The sequence below is a fragment of the Curcuma longa genome, chromosome 15 (genome assembly GCF_044706935.1).
Source record: "Curcuma longa cultivar G26 ecotype Majalengka, Jawa Barat chromosome 15, ITB_CL_G26_1.1, whole genome shotgun sequence".
Taxonomy (NCBI): domain Eukaryota; kingdom Viridiplantae; phylum Streptophyta; class Magnoliopsida; order Zingiberales; family Zingiberaceae; genus Curcuma; species Curcuma longa.
Window position 1 is genome coordinate 3,649,112 of NC_133875.1, and position 19,843 is coordinate 3,668,954.

At 40.5% G+C, this 19,843-nt stretch overlaps 3 protein-coding genes and 1 pseudogene across 3 annotated transcripts; 1 reads left to right on the forward strand and 3 right to left on the reverse strand.

Moving 5' to 3' along the window:
• Window positions 1-864: 864 nt before the first annotated feature.
• On the reverse strand, window positions 865-1,654 carry LOC141846538 (uncharacterized; annotated as a pseudogene).
• A 3,108-nt stretch (window positions 1,655-4,762) lies between these two features.
• LOC141846244 (uncharacterized) lies at window positions 4,763-7,212 on the reverse strand. The gene is made up of 2 exons (XM_074734251.1): window positions 6,605-7,212; window positions 4,763-5,492 (listed from the first exon to the last, which is right to left on the reverse strand). The coding sequence occupies exons 1-2, from the start codon at window positions 7,196-7,198 to the stop codon at window positions 5,133-5,135; spliced, it is 954 nt and encodes a 317-aa protein (XP_074590352.1). The 5' UTR covers window positions 7,199-7,212; the 3' UTR covers window positions 4,763-5,132.
• A 6,497-nt stretch (window positions 7,213-13,709) lies between these two features.
• On the forward strand, window positions 13,710-16,423 carry LOC141845978 (calcium-dependent protein kinase 2-like). Its single transcript, XM_074733958.1, has 9 exons — window positions 13,710-13,840; window positions 14,004-14,662; window positions 14,849-14,992; window positions 15,085-15,237; window positions 15,323-15,438; window positions 15,515-15,682; window positions 15,760-15,887; window positions 15,991-16,090; window positions 16,168-16,423. Exons 1-9 carry the CDS (start codon window positions 13,782-13,784, stop codon window positions 16,228-16,230), a joined length of 1,590 nt encoding a protein of 529 aa, XP_074590059.1. The 5' UTR covers window positions 13,710-13,781; the 3' UTR covers window positions 16,231-16,423.
• A 236-nt stretch (window positions 16,424-16,659) lies between these two features.
• LOC141845860 (L-ascorbate oxidase homolog) lies at window positions 16,660-18,840 on the reverse strand. Its single transcript, XM_074733861.1, has 6 exons — window positions 18,647-18,840; window positions 18,461-18,570; window positions 18,111-18,381; window positions 17,217-18,031; window positions 17,073-17,151; window positions 16,660-17,011 (listed from the first exon to the last, which is right to left on the reverse strand). Exons 1-6 carry the CDS (start codon window positions 18,788-18,790, stop codon window positions 16,799-16,801), a joined length of 1,632 nt encoding a protein of 543 aa, XP_074589962.1. The 5' UTR covers window positions 18,791-18,840; the 3' UTR covers window positions 16,660-16,798.
• Between the last annotated feature and the right edge of the window lie 1,003 nt (window positions 18,841-19,843).

The window sequence follows — 19,843 nt, forward strand, 5'->3', positions numbered from 1 at the left end:
AGTTCAATTAAACAATTCGAAAGATTCAGAAATGTTACTAATTGTATATATTATTACATTGAGTATAATGCTGATAAAATTTGAGTATTGTCTTTCTTATACAGAATTCACTAGTATTTGTTTACTGCAACTTATTATTATTTGTTTTTTCAAATTGAACAGACTTAGACTTTAGTATTGATTAAGTCAAATCACATAACATCCTAAAAAAATAACACTGAAATTACTCAATATGTAGCCGCAAGATATGAATATTCTTATGGAAGAAAGCAAAGTATAACTTTCAGCTTTCTCAAAGCATAAATGTCTGAAAATTATTGAATCTGTTGACTCGTGTATGAATACTGAAAGCAATATTCTAAAATTTGATTCTACCGAAGAATATCAAGAATTAGGAAAAGAAACTCATCGCTTCCCAAAGATGAAGACGACAGAAATATTATTAATCAACAAAACTGTCTCAAAACCTTTAAACATATACTTAAATAGACTTCACACCCAAATTTGTAACTATTCAAGCTGCCTTAATGCATAGAAGGCATAGATCAAGCTGCCATTATGAAAGAAAAGAAAAATATTCCTCTCGTCACAGCCAAACAAGGAAAAATAATCAATTTCCCTTGTAAAATTTTATTCAGAATTTCTTTTATACATGTAAATCGTTTTCAGCACAATTTTGATAGAATCCTTTTCAACTAATTAAAGAGCTCCCATGACTGTTAATCATCCAGATCAAAGGCCTGTCTTAGAGGTAATGTACTAACATGGACAAAGGAACTAAACAAGTATTCTTCAGCACCAGGCATCCTTCAGTTCCCTCAATAAAATTGGATTCAGCTTCAGCTTCTTTCAGTTCTTGCTCACTCATGAGTCATGACATGAAATGCAACACTCATTTATTAAAAACAAATTTAGCAAAACATATATATATATATGGATTAATTGATAACTGAAAAATAATACCTTAGGTATGCCCCTCTCAAGGCTGTGATCATTTTCAGCAACCTGTTTGAAAATTAAAATGAATACATAATCCTAAAGTAAGTTGGATTTTAACTAAATATAAATAAAGGTTTTATATAACCTTGGGACTGGGACTGTTAAACGATGAGGAAGCAGTATCTTGCAAAGAATCATCCTCCTTCTCCCTCTTTAGTCTCAGTTTTCTGCTTTCTCCTGATACATCGACTACTGTTGATGAAGCTGGAGCAGCATCAGAGATGATGGAAGAGCAACTCACAACCTGAGATTTCTCCTCTGCTGCCATGAAGTCCTCCAAGTACATGGTCCATCCACTCTCTTCTGAGCTGCAGGGTAGGCTGCTCACAGACGAGTTGATGGATTCCTCCATGTCTTTGAGATGGTGGAAGAGCCATGTAAGAGTCCTATTATTTATACATATCAACAACACGACAGAGAGAGAACTTGAGGTGATGATAGAGCAAACATTACAGATGGTCATACCTTGATTGTGAAATATCAACTTTCCCTTGTTCCTTTGCTTCATTTTCAGACCTCCCTAGTGCTAGCCTTGAATGATCATTCATGCTCCATAATATCACCATGGAGGGGGCTCTTCCCACATGGGGTCTGCTATTAGATTACAACAAATGCTCGTGAACCTGTAATCACAGTTAATGCAGTGAATGTTCATCAAAAGCCAAGGCCCTACTCACCCAATTTATTCTGAAAAAGACATCTGTTTTAGCTGATTCCAATTTTTCAACCCCCTCCTTAACACTTAATCCAGCTACTCCCACACTCCCATGTTCAGCATTTATACAACCAGGAAATTTACATGCTTCATGTGTTGAAGACTTTTGAGCCTGATTCATGCTCATTGCATGTTTCTATTTTACAGGTTGAATGTGATAGGAGAGATGAGTCATTCACCAATGTTTCAGTGACATCATCATATATGATTTTTCAGCAGCTTAAGGAGGAGGAAATTTGTAGGTGTTGAGGATTGAGGCCCCTTGTAATAGAAAGGGGCTGTTGCTCATTGAACCAAGAAAAGCCTCTTGCCCTGCTGAAGAGGAATGACAAGAGGCAGGGACTGCACTTATGGCAACCAAGAATTAGATAGCTTGTGAACATTACTACTTGGCAACCACATCACTGTTTATTCCTTACTTGCTGAAGACTGGATCAGTCCTTTCTCTCACATTTAATTACCATAAAAGAGAGAGAGAGAGGTCCCTTCTTAAGTGAGGTATCAAAGGATGGTCTGCCTAGATCTCCCCCACTAGTAATGGCCCCATTTTAAATACTTTTTGGTGAAAAGGACAACAAGAAGAGTAAGAGTAGCAATTATGTGATTTTTAATTGATAATCACACGAGTTGATAAACTGACCTTCTTTAGATCACTTAATCAGCTGGTAGATGAAGCAACAGTAGTTTTATTTAAAACTGTCAGGATTATTTACATATTGGTAGGTAGAGAGACTAGTTTGCCCCTTTCACTTAGCTGAAAATAGCAGCTTTAGTAAAAGACCTTCTTTTGCTGCTGCTCAAACATGATATTGAGTAAACTACCAAGGGCTAGAGGTTGGTTGAGAAAGGTACAGTCTCCGTAACTTCTACAATGACTAAACTGGATACCAAAGGGAATTTTGGAAGAACTGCATTGTGATTGAATAGGTTCTAGCTCATGCTTTCTGTACCGAGAAGCCTAAAATTAATTCCTTGATCTCGTTGCTACATGCTCCGTCCAAAGCCGTTCTTCCATCTGCATCTTTGACATTATAGTTAGCACTTGGCCTCAATGTTAGGTCTGTCACCTTCGGCAGCAGCTAACATCAACAAAATATCCACAGGATGAATGTTTTGGCTTGAAGTGCCTCCATTTTATCATATGAACCTTCAACAGCAACCATTCCCATATAATTGAAATACTGCTAAAAGTAGGCAATACAAAAGGTTTAATCTCCTACAAATGACAGAATGATTTCACGATCATAAAAAGCACAAACTTAAGTTTTACCTACCCATAGTGCACAATAAGGCACCAGCTTGTCAATGATGATACAAGCATATGGTAGCAAACTATTGTTCGAGGGTAGATCAAGTCCCAGAAGACCCAATTTCGAAAAGAACCTTTTAGACTAATTTGTGGCACGAGGCATTGTTTCAAGCATGCTAATTATACTGCACCTTGAGTTGTTCCTAGCAGACCATGTTCACATTCAGACTATCAAAATCAATCAGTTGCCTGCCAAATTCGGCTCAATGAGTTCTAGTGTCTGTAGCACAGCAAAGTTTGCCAGTTTGCCAAAACTATTTATTGCTAATTATTTATTCATAGGATTCAAAACATTATTCAAAAACATGAAACCTCCAACCTTTAAGGTATAAATGCAGTTATATTAAGTTATAAACCAAATAGAAATAACTTCTTTTTCTTTTTCTTTTATTAATGTTCACACTTCAGAAGGCATGTAAGTCATAGAAGAGCAAAACTGGTAATCAAATAATAGAAGAAACTAACCCTCCTATCAAACTTCAGATTTAAGAATAAGCAAAAATCTGCAAGAACTAAGTTGTGTAAACGTAAATTTTATGTACACCATTTTATCTCAACTTCCAAGTGGGCTTTTGTGAACTAAAACTCTAGCCATGGCCTCCGTGTTAGTAACTTGCAGATTGTGATAATGATGTTACACTTAATCTGAAAGAACTCAAGCTTATTACCCTTGCCTAGTGCAGCTTACAAAATTGCCTATTGGGTTCTTCAAGGATTTCAGCATCTGAATATGATGCTAGACTCTGTTGAAGTCTCCAAGAAAGATTAAACTATCAAACATCAAGTACATATGTTTTAGTCTTGTTGAGTATGTAGTAGAAAGAATTATGTGTCATTAATTTTCAGCGCCAGCATTCCATTCTGCTTTTGAGTATTAAAAAATTTGCATGGTAAACTTCAGTTGTTTTCATCCTTCCAAAGGCAGGTTTAAATCTGAATGAACCCCAGCCCCCAGCTAGACAACTATACAAGATTTCCATGACATGGTACATGGTTCTAAGAACCTGCAACATTACTAGACTTATACCATACATCATGGAAATTGATGGATACCTGTCGTCAATGTTTGACATGAAAGCACATACAAAACATCATATTACAATATTCTTATCTACTTTCCCTTTCCTTAATCTAATCATTTGAATAACTAGTTGATGGATACCTGTCGTCAATGTTTGACATGAAATACAGGTATGGAAATGAATGATATAAAAGTATACAAATACCAAGGACCAAATGAGTTAAGCTCTCTGATATCAGAAAATGAATTATGGCTCTGATGACAAGTTCCTTTAGTTTTTCCTAGTCATAGGCTGAGAGGAATTTTTTTTTCACTTCCAATGATTAGCAGTCAAACACCTCAATGTCCATTTGACCATCTAAAGCACATTTCTGAATTTCTTTCTGGATATTTATGGACTATATAACAAAAAAGGTATACGTGATATTTACAATTCACATGAGATGCCTCATCAGTTTGTCCTAGTGCTAAAAAGAAAATGATCAAGAAAGGTTTATCATTGGAGTGATGAAAACTAAAGATCAAACTGGAAACATACAGAATTAGGCAATAGTATGCAAAATCTACATTAAATTCGAATAATTAATCTAAAAATAGGAATGTGAGCAGAGAATCGATCAGACCAATCTAATAAATTAGAATGGCATTCAAACTTTTCACGTTTGAGCCAAAATTGTCAAAGAATTTTGATGAGCTAGTGAACTTGTACAACTCAAAATTTAATGGTATCATACTGACAAACACTGGAAGCTGTCATCATCTCAACACATACATGACAAAAATTTCATTTGATAACGCATACAAGCATAAAATACTTACAAGAAGTGTAAGCAAGAAATTGTATTATAAAGCAGAAGACAATTGTTAGGGAAAGAAACTAAGACCAAGAGATCACAATGCTACATCTCCCAAGTCTTGAGCACCAGCCCACAATCAGGTAAGTCAACAAGCAATTTACTGTGTGGTCAATCAGATTTCTAGTCTGCATCGGTATTGCATAATTTTCCATAGTACCTGCAATGAGACTATATCCCACCCAAGCATGATAATCTCCAAACAGTAAGTAGCCAATGCTAAAATTTCATGAATTAATCCTTTGTGCAATGTGCATCTGTACCATGTCGACTGCAATGGCGATAACCCATACTACTAAGGAACTTCCTGATTTGATCTACGGTAGTGTTGCTTGCCTGGAGTAACCTTTCATCTTCCTCATAGATAAGGTAAGGAGCTTCACTTTTGCCTCTAGACAAGAGCTTGGAGGCACCTCTAAGGACATGGTACTCCCAGCCCTGAACATCAATCTTGATCAGCAGAATCCGCTCTGCATCAGGAATTACCTCATCCAACGGTACTGTTGCCACTTCCACAGCAACCTCTTGGTTAGATTTGAATGCAAGCTTAGCTCCAGTTGCGGAGATTGCACTGTTGTCAAGCCGCCCAACCAACTGAATCATCATGAAAAAAGTATACTTTAATCAGCAAGTTGTTCATCTGTGCTGCTATCTTTCATATGATGCATAGTAGACTAATTGTGATATACTAACCAACAGAACAATCAAATTGTAAGTGTAATACCTGCTTTTGAAATGAGGAACCTAGTTGTCAATTGTGAAGTTAGGACCTTTTTGCAAATTAGTCAATTGAATCTCCCCAGACTCATGCTAGCCTACTTCTTGGAAACAACAGCAGCTGTTCTCAGTGACCGGATCAGACCATCTACCCTCTCCGCGAGATCGAGTCAAATCTGACCACTTCCTCTGCTCAAGGAATGCCACACCAGAAGCAGCTTGATTGACACCTCCTTCACTCACATTGAGCAACATCATGTCAATCAATCAGTTGCCTTCGCACACGCTGAGCTTTTTCACCACAACCCCATCCACCTTGAAGGAAGCCGATAGCTCTCCTCCGTGTGAAATCCAAGCCACTTAATCTCTGGGAGAAGAGATCGAGCAAACTCAATCTTTCCCTCCTTGATCCATAAATCCTACCCTTTAATTGTTTCCCCAACCTATCCTTCCCTCAAAGCCGTCCTAGCTTCCATCCCTCTCTCAAGTGCTGCCTTGCCTTTGTGGGTGAGCCGACACAGTCATGCCTCACCCTTGGAGTAATGTGATTGGTAGTTGAGGCCTCTTCCTCTCCCTTTTATGCGGTAATGTTATGCAGTTCTATGGCTTCTGATCATAAGGATCTATTTAGCACTAATGTACAAACTCTTGCATGTTTCATCCAACACAAGTAAGCACAATGATTCCAACAATGTAGTCTTTGTGTGCATGCTTATCATAACATAAATTCGCTCTTGTATGAACCTAATTTGGATGACCAAAGTTATTGAGGTGTTTGCTTAAGTATCCCTAAGAAAAGAAGGGTCATTCAGCATTGCTGAATTTGTAATTTGAAAGGAAGTAATGTAGATCAATATTGCTTATTTTACTCCTCACCCTTAATCAATCGAAAGCTAAAAAATCTTAACTTTCTCCAAGGATAATATGCAAAGAAAATCACTAATAATGAACCTGAATGCCCAATAATTCAGGCGATGATCGATGCTTACCTTGTGTAATGTAATGTTCCCAATCCTATCGGAGGCAGCCGCAGCATACACAGTTACCCTATCCCCTGCCCGATTCAAGAACATGCCGTCGCAGATCCTCTGCAGATTCTCAAACACCGGCTCGAAAGCGACCACCCTGAAACCCATCGCAGCAGCCGCGAATGTCGCCATCCCGACATTGGCCCCCACGTCCACCACCAACCCCTCATCACTCTTCTTCCCCTCCAGGAACTCTTGCAACGTCGCCGAGATGTCGGGACGGCGAAAGGGCTTCCCCTTGAGCATGCGGGCTATGTTCTTGTGTGGCTTCTCTGGGAGGGATCCGAAGTCAGAAAGAGAATACAGGAATGGGTTCTTGACGCCCTCGACGAGGCTGGCAAATACCGGCGACGCCTGCGGGCAGGCGTGGCAGTCGAAGGGCCGGATCCCGGCTGGGGATAGGGCGAGGGTCTCACGGCCGCGGAGGGGTGTGGATCTGGAGGAGGAGCAGAAGAAAAAGAGGAATAGGAGGAAGGAGAAGGAGAGGAACAAGGAGAGTAGGGTTCTCGGGGAGAAGAGGTGCGAGGGCTTCTCCCTCCTCCACGAGTTCGCCATTGCTGCGATCAGAAAGCATCCGCAATCGCTCACTGCAACTGCTTTGGTGAAGACAAAGTTTCGGATATCCGGCCCAGCCCACGTATAATGGGCGCACCGATTCATCTGTGCGGACGCGGGCATAGGTGGAACACCGTGCGGCATCGTATGCAAATAAACAAATTTCAAATACATTAGGATACTGATATGTATCATTTATCTTACTCCCTTGCAGTTGTGTCACTGTTATTTATCTACTGTCGACATGCTTTTCTGAACTTAATTGCTTGGTGCCTGTCATCCATTGGTGGTCTCTTTCGTGAGTATATATTGTTCCGGGGATAATTTGAGGGGCTCATGGTCAAGACTCGAGTCCTAGTCTGGTCTCACCACACAGGTCCAAACCACGGTATTCACTAACTTGACTGGCCAAGTCACCTACCACCGAAGCACGCCCATTCGGCTAGGCACTAGCCGAATCCCTCCATTCGGCCAGGCACTAGCCAAATCCCTCCAATCGGCCATCTTCGTGCCGAATCCCTCCACTCGGTCCCCCACTTGCCGAATCGACCATTCGGCAATAGCTTGGCCGCATCCTTCCGTCAGCGATGACATAGACGAATCCTTCCTTATGTGCCTGGTAACTCACCGCCTTGACCAAATGCTCTACAGTGTCCTGGTGTGTCTTATCATGATCTTTGACAAGCCCACGCCTCCAATAATTAATGTTATCCCTCTGCTGCCTGCACGGATAACGACAAGCCCACATAACCCTTTACCGGCGATGGGATAAGGAACTCGATTATTCCTGCCACTTCATTAATCGTGATGAGACGTTCATTAATCGATTATTCTGCTCCGCAGGTAGGGCTCTCTCTCGCTTTTTTCTCTCGAACTCTCACTCTCTCCTCTACTGTTCATCTTCTTCCTCCGTCCCTGACTTGAGCGTCGGAGTGGTCGATCGGAGTGGTCGCGCCAGGGCACCATTCTGGCCTTCCTACTGACGTTCCTTGTGTTCGGAGGTCGTCCCTGAAGCCATCATCAGCTCCGTCAAAGTCTCAAGCGACTTTGAAGCTGTCATCGCCCTCAGCGCCATCCACTGTTCCAATCCAACAGCGAGAGGGTCCGGTGACATATCCCGAAGCAGTTCTCAACCGGAACATATATCTTCATCTTTGCTTCTTTCATTGCTAAATTCCTTTACTTGCATGTGCACTGTAAGTTTTTTTTTCTGAAAAAAAGGGTTCAATAATCCATGTAATTAGTTTAATTGCTGATTTCTACTGTTATTGGATGCATTTGCCTGTTCTTGCAACTTGATCACTTGGATGTTTAGTTGTTTTCTTTCATGCAATTTGACCAGCTTAACTTTAATCGAACTACTGTTTGTCAAAAAAATAAATAAAAATGGAAAGATGGCAAGCATGCTAATTTAAAATTATATAGAATCTCACTTTATATAATCTAAGGTTTGATATGGGCTAGGTTAACATATCTTACCTATGTCACCCACTAAATTGCATAACATCAATACTTTTAAAAACGCAGTGAATTATTTACAAGCACTATTAAATTTTTTATAGTTCTTTTAAAAGGTAAAAATTAAAAGTGCGTCTCTATTTTATCCGAGTTATCACAGGAGTGTGTTTTTTTAATTTTTTATCGGCATTCTATCTCATCAACAATTTACGTAGAATGATACAATTATTTTTTGATATAATATTTAATATTATTATCTTCTATTCGTGCGCCGTAGAGCGTCTTTATAGTTTCTCGAGCATTTCAAGATCGAATTTCAAGTTTGATGAATTATTAGATGGATTTTTTTAATAGATAATTGACTCAAGAATGTTAGGTTGATACATCATCTTAATAGATAATTGACTCAAAAATGATAAATTCCAGTCAATCTTATAAACTCAATCCCTGGATCCGGTTACCATCAGGGTAAATCGGGAAGCGCATATAGTGGCCAATTCAGATGCCCAGTATCCTTTAATTGCGTTCTCCATTTGGAAGAAAATTCTTACAAATACGTTATATATAGTTGGGGATCGAACTGTGGATCTCTGGATCACAACCCGGATATCCTACCGTTGTACCATTGTCCCGGGGACAATAGATAATTGACTCAAGAACGTTAGGTTGATGCATCATCCATTGTGAATATTTTTAATTTATTTTAATGATTGATAAAAAATTTTTATAAGATTGAATTAGTCATTTTTAAAATTAATTGATATAAGTTAGATATTATAAATATTTTTGAATAAATTAAGTATATTGAAAGAAAAATTAATATTGAATATTATATTGAAGGATAATTATGAAGTGGAATATCTTTTTAATTAAAAATAAAAATAATTTAAATAAAAAATAGTGTTTATATATTTTTTAAAACAGTCCTTTTGTAGTTAAAAGGAATTAGTCATGGGATAAAAAATCTAAAATATTGATTGCTGATGAGAAATCATGTGCACTTTTAGATTTGTTTAATGAATTATCTATGAACTCGAGTCCTCCATCTTAAAATTAATCATAAAAATTAAACATCTAAATTATAAAAAGAAAAAGCAGATAATCATATTGAGTTGATTCTACAACGAACAGTAAGTTACAAAAAATAATAATAATAATAATTGAATCTACTATTGACCAGCTATTTTATTTTTTAAGAAAAAACAATTGTAAGAAAAATATACAAGTAGAATAAGACGGGACTGAGTAGCTCTATCAGAATCATACGGACCAATAATAGAGTCGCTGAGTCGTATATGTCTGATTCTACAAATTTGGCTATTCGACGAATCGCCAAACTAGAACTGAAATTGATAAATCACATACGCTAAATTCGCATACTGATCAAGTCAAGTGAGAAACATGGAGCCTTCGGGATATAATTGAATTGGTTATGATAGAACAGACTTATAGAAAAAGATAAAAATTTAAATTTCGACGAAGTTGAGCAACATCCTCTTTCATGGTGGTCAACTACAGCTTCTCGATTTACCTCTTCATAGATGGTCATGAAATTGACCGTGTGGAGCTGTCTCAATTTACCTCCTCACAGATAGTCGTAGAATCAATCATGTGGGACCGCTAAGGTGATAAATTGCATCTTTATACAGAAGAAAAAGAAAAGTACTTTAAGATTTATCACTAAATCAATGAATGTTATGCTCATTGCTTTCTTTATGTTTTATTTTTTATATTAATTATTTAATTTATATTAACTAATTCTAATATGGATTGTTCGATCTTATAATTTCCCTATAAATTTAAAAAATAAGATAGTTTCAATATCATTAATTATTCAAACGTCACGTCACGTGTATACACTATATAAATTTTGAATTCTGATTATTAAAAAAAACATCTTATTTGTTATCAACACATCATGCTCGTGAGGCTTTGTTGCTTTGTTTAGCTTATTGATAATTAAGGTATCCTTACTGATCGGAGGTTAAAATAATTAACTGCAATGCACTTGCGCATATATTTGCTCTTTAATACAAACTTGAATGAAGCTGCCTCTATTCCTTAATATTGTAGTAAAAGGAAATATCTTTACCCTGAGGTAGGGCTGAGTATTCGGTTAAAATCGAACCGAATCGAACCAAATAAATCGAAAATCGAATTAACCAAATTTTTTTACCAAACCGAACCAAACCGAATTTTTCATAATAACCGAATAAACAGAACCGATAAAATATCGGTTAATTCGGTTTTTAACCGAATTAACCAATTTTTCTAATATAAATAATTTAATTCAATTAAAATAATAACTCATCAGTCGGCGGAATATAGTATACCTGTAATCCGTAATCCGTGTGGCCGTGGGTTGCTGTAAGCTTGAGGAGAAATGAGTCAGCGGCGAGAAAGGAGGAAGACACTCGGTTGCACTTGCGGGAGCGACAATAGAACAGGCGGGATCGCAGCAACAGGTCCTCTCGACGATGGCGAAAGAGGGGATCAGGCGAGTGAGGACAAAAGAGGCCAGGAGAGTCGCGTGAGGAGCCGGACCGAGACTCGAATCGCGAGTGAGAATAGGAAAGCAGAGTCGCGATCGACTTGCGACGGTGGTCAAGAGTGGAGTGGGAGCAATTGAGGGCTTGTGAAGTTAGGGTTTTGAGGGGCGGGAATCACTCGACGTCGACGAGAAGAGTGGGCGCTGCAGAGAAATCTTGTGAAGAGGGTTCTCGGAAGTTAGGTTTTGCGAAGAGGCGAAGAGGCGACGAGAAGGGTGGGAATCGCGAGTCGCGACGGCGCTGCTGTGGAGATTGGAGAATCTGTGACTTTAGGTTTTTTTTACTCGCGTAGCATTTCGGACTTCGGCGTTTTGGACTTCGGTAACCTTTACTCGGTTTATTCGGGTAAACCGAATAACACCATTAAGAACCGAACCCGAACCGAATAACCCGAAAAAACTGATTTTTTTATTAAATAAAACCGAAATTCCGAAACAATCGAACCGAATTAAAAATTCGGTTCGATTTGATCGGTTTACCTGAATTTTTGCACAGCCCTACCCTGAGGGCTCCTCAGGTACTGTTTTAAATGATCTAAAAGAGAAATAAATTATGAGAAATTTCATTCTAGTATAGCGGTCCACTACATGAGAGGAAAAGATAACTAATAAAGTACTCTGCATCTATTGAAAATTGACTCTTAGATGATAGTTTTCATGTAAGAACTTTCTTAATCAGCTCACAGGCACTCATTCAGTAGTAATAGATTTCACGCGAAAAGGATCATGGACATGGTAAAGGAATTTCATTCTAATGTAGTGGTCCACTACATGAGAGCGTAAGATAACCAATAAAATATTCTGCATCTATTGAAAATCGACTCTTATATCTTATTATTATGATAGTTCTCATGTAAAAACTTTCTTAACCTACTCACAGGCACTCATTCAGCAGTAATAGATTTCACGCGAAAAGGATCATATACATGGTAAAAGGAGTTCAGGAAAGCAATGGTGAAGCCTGCCTGAGTGATCTACTCGAGCTGTGGACGACGTCGACGCCGTCACCGGCCATCACCCCGGATTGTCTTCGTTTTTCTCTAAATTTTTTCCTTTCTTCCTCTGTAAATCATAATTTATTTCCTACTCAACGTCCGTTGACCCCGAACTATAGCCCGGGTAGAGATGAACGTGACTCCACCCTTGCGGGAAAGGGACCATACAACTAGAATTTTGAAACGTGGTTCATGATTTGATAATTAAAAATGACATGTGGGACAAGGAGCATGTTCGAGTTAGACACTACAATTTTTAGTGAAGATATTGTCGGGCATTACATACATTTTTACACCTAATAAATTAATTGTTAATCTAAATAATTTTAGATTTAAACAATTGGCAGCTAGCCCTTTATCAAAATCTCACCCATGGCACTTGGTTTGATAAAAACAAAGGAAAAAAAAGAGGCATAATATTGTTGGATATTGGAATTTTAACATATCAATATAATTTTGTGAAAAAATTATGGTACAAAATCGATGAAAGTCAAAATTGATTTTAAAATCAAAATCTACGTTTAAAATCTACATTTCGAGTAGATAGATATAGACTATTAATTTGCTCAAATCTGATTAAAGATTAATAAGAAATTAATTGTTCAAAGTCAACCCAAACAACATTAATTGTTAATTAATGTTGTATAAGGAAGTACATGAGGAATAGTTTCACATCGAAAAAATTCGATGGGCTTCCCTTCCTTATTAGTGTTGCTGTATTAATGAAATTAATACAAAAGCCCATGTGCTCTCTTCTCACAAGCGAGCACTTGTGAGCCTACTACGTGCACACGCACGTAATGGGTGCTTTGTTGGCGCACTTTAAGCATTAAAGAGTTTAAAGTTATGCTCCAGAGGACGTGTCAGGCTCACATATGATATGGTAATCGTTTATCGAAGAGGTATGATAAATCGCATGTGATGCGATCTGGAGCATTGGATTGTGAAGAGTCACGATCTGACCGTCGGTAATGGTGCATGATCTGAAGCGTCAGATTTAATGGATAGAATTAAAGGGTAAAGGGCAATCTAAAGTGCTATAAATAGATTCCTATTCTACCTATTATATTTATCCTTTCAGCATTCATCTCACCAACAATTTACATATCAATTTGAATCCTCTCTACAAATATTTTATTAATATCAAATTGATTCACGTTTAATTCATTTACAATCCTATAAGGAGGAAAACAAAATTTAACTATCATTGGGTTGTTTTTTAAAAATTGTCATAAACTAAACTAAAGGAGTGCCATTTAAAATCATCAAAATATCATAAAAATTAGACTGCGAAATCACTGAAGTGAAGGTTGTTGCCAGGCTGCTGCTTATCTTTCAGCTGAGGCCTTCACCTGCTCCCTCCCCCACCATTTCCAAGGCTCCACAGTCCCTCAACTCTCTCCGCTTTAAATTCCACCCAATCTCACAGATTCAATCCTGCTTCTGGGGAGCAATCAATTCTGATTTCAATTTCTCAAAGGTACTGTAAACTCTCAGAGCTCGCTCCCTTTCCCTTCTTGCTTTCTTGCTTCGATCGTTCAGTGAGTTTCTCCAGCAACTGGTTCAGCTTCGTACGTGGTGCATGATCTTGTTTTCATTCCCTGCTCTGTTCTTGAATCAGTTCGTAGACTCTATCTGCAAGTACAGTTGATTATTTTTTCCAATTCACTGTAAATTGTACTCGGATCTGGTTTCCTGCTATCTTCCTCGATTAGTTCAGTGAATTTTCAAGAAATCCTGCCTTTTTCTATGTAAAATATGTGAATTCTCTTGAATTTCTGTGTTTTTTCTGTTGATATTGCAGAAAAATGGGTCTTTGTGGGAGCAAAAGCAAACAGTCCGTTGCGACCAGAGACATCGGCGGCTACTTCCCCCAAGAGCCAGCTCCGCCGGCAGTGGCGGTGGGAGCACCGAAGGAGAGTCCCCGTACCCCTCCTCCTCCGTCCGCCCGCGCCAACACCGTCCTCGGGAAGCCGTTCGAGGACGTGAGGTCGCTCTACTTCATGGGGAAGGAGCTCGGCCGCGGCCAGTTCGGCGTCACGTACGTGTGCACCGACCGCGCCACCGGCGCCACCAACGCTTGCAAGTCCATCTCCAAGCGCAAGCTCTGCCGCCGAAGCGACCGCGACGACGTGAAGCGGGAGGTGCAGATCATGCAGCACCTGAGCGGGCAGGCCAACATCGTGGAGTTCCGCGGCGCATACGAGGACCGCAACTCGGTGAACGTGGTCATGGAGCTCTGCGCCGGCGGCGACCTCTTCGACCGGATCAGTGCCAAGGGGGACTACTCGGAGCGGGAGGCGGCGGCGGTGGCCCGGGCGGTGGTGGGAGTGGTGAACACCTGCCACTTCATGGGGGTGATGCACCGGGATCTGAAGCCGGAGAACTTCTTGCTGACCACCAACGACGATGACGCCATGCTCAAGGCCACCGACTTCGGCCTCTCCGTCTTCATCGAGGAAGGTGAGTTCATCTGCCACCACTGGCTTCAATTGTTGATGCCAAAAATCCAAGCCACTTGATGCTTTAAGGATTAGCCACTTTGAAGATTACACTTTCCAAATACTGGAATGAAGAAGAAAGATGGTGATTTATCGAAGAACAGTTAGCTCTTGTATGCTTATTGCCCTTTGATTGATCTCGTTCCAGGAAAAGTGTACAAAGACATGGTTGGAAGTGTTTACTACATTGCTCCTGAAGTTCTAAAGCAACGTTACGGGAAGGAGATCGATGTATGGAGCGCTGGTGTGATTTTGTATATCCTTCTCAGTGGTGTTCCTCCTTTTTGGGCTGGTAAAATCTGAAAACTCTCAATTCTACTTTGTTGCTTCACAATGCAGTTGTTCATGTTCTTCCCTTTTGCTCTTCTGTTCTGCTATTCCTAGAAACCGAAAGAGGGATATTTGATGCCGTTTCGAAGGGGGAAATCGACTTTGAAAGTGCTCCTTGGCCATCAATATCAAGCAGTGCCAAAGATCTAATTGTGAAGATGCTAACCATGGATCCAAAGAAAAGAATTACTGCATCAGAAGCCCTTCGTCTGTGTTTCATGGAAATTTTCATTTATTTCTTGTGCAGATTTCATCTAGAATCTTTGCATTGAGTAAGGGATTGATTTTTCAGAACATCCATGGCTCAAAGAAGGTGGAGAGGCATCTGATAAACCTATAGACAGTGCTGTGCTTACAAGGCTGAAGCAATTCAAAGCAATGAACAAACTTAAGAAGATGGCACTAAAGGTTGTTTAAGCAACAAGATACTTGTGCCACTAGTAGATTTTAGTGTTAGGATCTATTTTGATAAATCTGTTAATAGGTGATTGCTGAAAACCTTTCCGAGGAGGAAATCAAAGGACTCAAGCAGATGTTTAGCAACATGGACACCGACAAGAATGGTACGATCACGTACGAAGAGCTAAAGACAGGATTGGCACGACTTGGCTCAAAGCTATCAGAGGCTGAAATCAAGCAGCTTGTGGAAGCTGTATGATGGATTTTCACACTAGGTTTTTCATGTTCATTTTCAGTTTTCTTGAACTTTACTTGTGGCTCTCTTTTCAGGCTGATGTCGATGGAAGTGGGAGCATCGACTACATCGAATTCATCACCGCTACAATGCACCGGCATAAACTAGAAAGGGATGAACATTTATACAAAGCCTTTCAGTACTTTGACAAAGACAACAGTGGGTTAGTGATGCATGTGCAGTTCCTGTGTTATTCCTTAAAATCCAATTCTGCTTTGTTTTGTTTAGTACATTGATTTCACCTTTTAACTGACTACATTTGGCAGGTTTATTACAAGAGATGAACTGGAATCAGCCATGAAAGAACAAGGAATGGGTGATGCAGACACTATCAAGGAAATTATAGCAGAAGTTGATAAAGACAATGTAAATCTTTTCTTTAAACTTTGCAGATAGTTTCATTTTATGCCTGAAACTTTTACTTACTTCCAAATCGACCGCAGGATGGAAAGATTAACTACGACGAATTCTGTTCTATGATGAGAAGTGGAACACAGCAAGAGTGAAGCTTATGCAACTTGTTTGGCCAGGACCAACAAACCTATGAAAGTTAAGCACTGGATAGAAGATTGCAGTTTCTTGATATGTTATTGTCTTCATTGTGATTCAAGAGGGGTGGTGATAGAATATGGTTCATCCTGTCATTGTTCATGTTTCATGAACTGATAAAAAGGAAAACTTGGTTCGATTTCTAAAATTTGGTTCATAATCGATCTCTTTCTTGTGAACAGAAATCAGTGATTTCATCCATCATTCTTACTGTGTTTTACACACATTTCATAGACCAAATTATGAAAAACAGTATGGAACATTCATATCACATTTCTGCTTTAATCTCAGGCCATGCTTCATGGCCAAACCAAATTCTCAATGCAACAACCAGTAAACAACGTTTGAGATACACCATGCAAGAAATGACAGCGTAAGATCGATGGAGTAGAAGAAATAGAAGAAAATAAAAGTTTTCAAATAAATGTGATGAAGCATATGGCGGCTGAGACATGAACTGAGCTCTCCACAAGCTTGTCACCCTCTCGTGACAACGACGAAATCTGAAAGCTTGCATGGACGGTTTCAGAGCGGCCTTGTTCGACGACCCGATGCCCGGCCGCAGAGGAGGGCGTTCCTCGGAATCGGATTCTCATCCCTCCACGAGTTGGCCGGAGAGTAGACTCGGAGATAGAACTGCTGCCCCAAGTACTGTCTCGCCCAGTTCTCCGACCGGATGTTCCACATTCCGACGTTGTCCAATGGCATGTAGATCGCAGACCATGACTTGGGGTATACCTGCAAATGCACAACAGTGGTCATCTTCCTCTCAACTATTTTGAATCTGCCATTGCCTCACCTGAACTGTGCATCGAGCTACTGCATCTCTCAAATTGTAACCATCCCTACTCGCCGGCGTCCATTGCCCTCCGTCCAATCTGCAACTCGAATAATCAGTGACGACGCTAAATCGGGGTTCGTACGAAATGGCAGCGATTCTCACCCAACAACCCAGAATGAGTATCCGTCGATGTGCCATGACTGCACGGTGTCTTCCCCGTTCTCAAAGATGACCTCGACGTAATCTCGCATGTTAGACGCCATGACCGAGGTCTGCAGATAGCCAGGTCCATAAGTCGGGCTGTCCGCAATGCTTCCCAGCGTGAAGACTCCCTGGATGTTGTAGAAGTCGGCCACCTTGAGTGGCGTATCGGCCGGAATGAAGGAGACGCTGTTGACTGCATACCTCTGCTTGCCGTTGATGACCGGAGCAGAGCTGGCGAGCCTAATGGTTCTGGTGGTGTTCACAAGTCCATAATGATACGAACCTTGTGGGTTTGGCCTCGGTCCGCTTGCTGTCAGATTCCATCTGATGGATCGTGCCTGGTTGAGCGACCAGTCTATCTCAATAGTTGGCCCTCCCGGCGGCGGACCGGCCGACTTCCCGCCGGAGTTACTGTATCGGAAGACGGCGGTGGTCGAGAGCACGGTGCTGGTGAACCGCGTGGAGACGGCGATGAGGTAGTCCATCGGTGGCTGATCGGCAGTGACCAGAAACGAGCAGGACTGGCCCAAGTGGAGATCGAAGGAAGAGTAACTGTTTTGGAGGGTGTGTGATCCTTCCACTTCCACCAGCAACATTGTGTGTCCTTGAATTCTTACATTCAACGACGTTGCCAGTCCCACGTTCGATATCCGGAAACGATAGGTTTTACCTTGCTCGACGGTGAAAGTGTTTCCATACTGTCCTCGGCCATTGATGAGGAGGCCGTCGGGGAAAGGGAGATCTCTGCCACTGTCTAGCATGTATCTCAGGTCCTGTAACAGTTTAGAAACCATCAGCCATGGTGGATTTGATGAATCCTTGGATAGAAATAAGGGAGAGGCTGGAGCTCACAGTGTGGTTGGCTTTGAACCAGTCGCCGATCAAAAGGGTGTAATCGTCTGCAGGAGGAGAGAATGGGACCGGAATCAATGGCCGGCTTAGGATCCTGATGCCGCCGAATCCGCCGGCGGCCTTGTGGAAAGCCAGCGAGGGGAAGTAGAAGTAGCTACCGATCTGGTCCTTCAGTTGCATCACATAGGTGAAGTTGCCACCGGGCGGGATCGGGCAGTTGGTGCCATAAACACCATCTTCCCACGAGTTTCTCCTCTGCTGTATCCCATTCCTGCCAAACAGTATACATGTAGATCAATTTCAAGCAGATGATGGAACTGGAAGAGGAGCAGAAATGGAGCAAAAGTCACCATGAAATGAGGAAGGGCTCAGTCAAGCTGTTGAAGACATTGATGATGATGTTGTCGTTGGTGACGGCGTCGATCAGTGGCCCTGGGAACTGGCCGTTGATCAAAATCCCCTGTCTCGGTCAAAAAGAAACAGACCATCACTTCTAACTCAAAAAAGAAGAAGAAGAAGAAGAAGAAGAAACACACCTGTTGCTTGACGCCAAGAGGCCAGATATCGCCATAGGTCACATTCCAGGTGAAGAACCTGTAGGGGTTTTCCCCAACGACACAAGAAGCCAGCAAGAGAAGCAGAGAGAAGAAAAAGGCCAGGAGGCTGCTCTTCCCCATCATGAAGATGAACAAGGAAGAAAGAGATCGAGGAGAAATGCTACTCCAAGAACGACCTCATGTCAGGATTAGGAGGAAGATCAAGTGCTACTTATTTATCTGTCATTATTTACTGGGGTTGGTGAAGATTCACATTACCAATTTAGTGACGTTGTTCATCAAGATCTGTTCTTGGAGTTCTTAGATAGATTTTGACTCGTTTGGAAGATCCTCGGCACATGTTCTTGTTGCTTCTTCCCCGATTTGATGTGTGCTAGCTGTATTGGCAGCGCCTGTGCCTGTCACCAGTCGGCATAGATTCTAAGAGATCTATCAAAGTGATTTAGATAAAAAAAGGGATTGCCCTTAAACTCGGTTCATAATCCAGTCGAATTCTGACTTCCTTAAAAACTTTCCCAGCCATTAAAACCATGCAAAACGAAGCAGCAGCAGTTGTGGAAGGAGAAGGACGACCGACAATCCAACATTGATCGGATGCTCTGATGAAATGCAGCAGTAAACAAAAATGATTGAACGTGACAAGTTGCTTAGATTCAATCAAGGACTAGATTAATATTTATGAAATTCCAGTTTGCATGGGAAAACGACAGAGCGAGAGAGAGGTGCATGTGAGAAGAAAGGGCAGCGTTCCACAGTCCAAGGACGCAGGTCCTTGTCCTGTTGCCTAAGTTAAGCCTTAATTATTATACCGCGTCGGTGGGACCCACCACAATGAATGGTATCCAACCAACCGGACGCGCTGAAATGGGGCAGAAAGATCAAATGTCTGATAAATAAGTCTAGTGTCCCATTTAATACGAACTTCTAACTGTATATGTGTGTTCGATTAAGTGAATAAGGATGAGTAATTGAATTAAATGAAAAAAATAAATTAAATTTTAAAAAATTAAAATTCAATACTAAACTTAGGGCATCTTTCAATTTTTATTAAAAAGTATATAATTTGAATGAATTAAATTTTCACCAAATAATTTTTTTCGGCCATTCAAGGAAAGCTTGAAAATTGAGAATAATAATTAGTGTAGTAAACGTCAGCCAAATAAAAAAAAAAATTAA

Excerpts from the sequence above, each read along its gene's own strand:
- LOC141846244 (XM_074734251.1), bottom strand. The coding sequence starts at position 7,198 with ATGGCGAACTCGTGGAGGAGGGAGAAGCCCTCGCACCTCTTCTCCCCG. Across the intron at positions 5,493-6,604 it reads GGAACATTACATTACACAAG|TTGGTTGGGCGGCTTGACAA; the intron begins GTAAGCATCGAT and ends ATGATGATTCAG.
- LOC141845978 (XM_074733958.1), top strand. The coding sequence starts at position 13,782 with ATGATCTTGTTTTCATTCCCTGCTCTGTTCTTGAATCAGTTCGTAGAC. Across the intron at positions 14,993-15,084 it reads TGTTCCTCCTTTTTGGGCTG|AAACCGAAAGAGGGATATTT; the intron begins GTAAAATCTGAA and ends TGCTATTCCTAG. Across the intron at positions 16,091-16,167 it reads CAGAAGTTGATAAAGACAAT|GATGGAAAGATTAACTACGA; the intron begins GTAAATCTTTTC and ends AATCGACCGCAG.
- LOC141845860 (XM_074733861.1), bottom strand. The coding sequence starts at position 18,790 with ATGATGGGGAAGAGCAGCCTCCTGGCCTTTTTCTTCTCTCTGCTTCTC. Across the intron at positions 18,032-18,110 it reads GGTTCAAAGCCAACCACACT|GACCTGAGATACATGCTAGA; the intron begins GTGAGCTCCAGC and ends AAACTGTTACAG. Across the intron at positions 17,152-17,216 it reads TACTCATTCTGGGTTGTTGG|ATTGGACGGAGGGCAATGGA; the intron begins GTGAGAATCGCT and ends TTCGAGTTGCAG.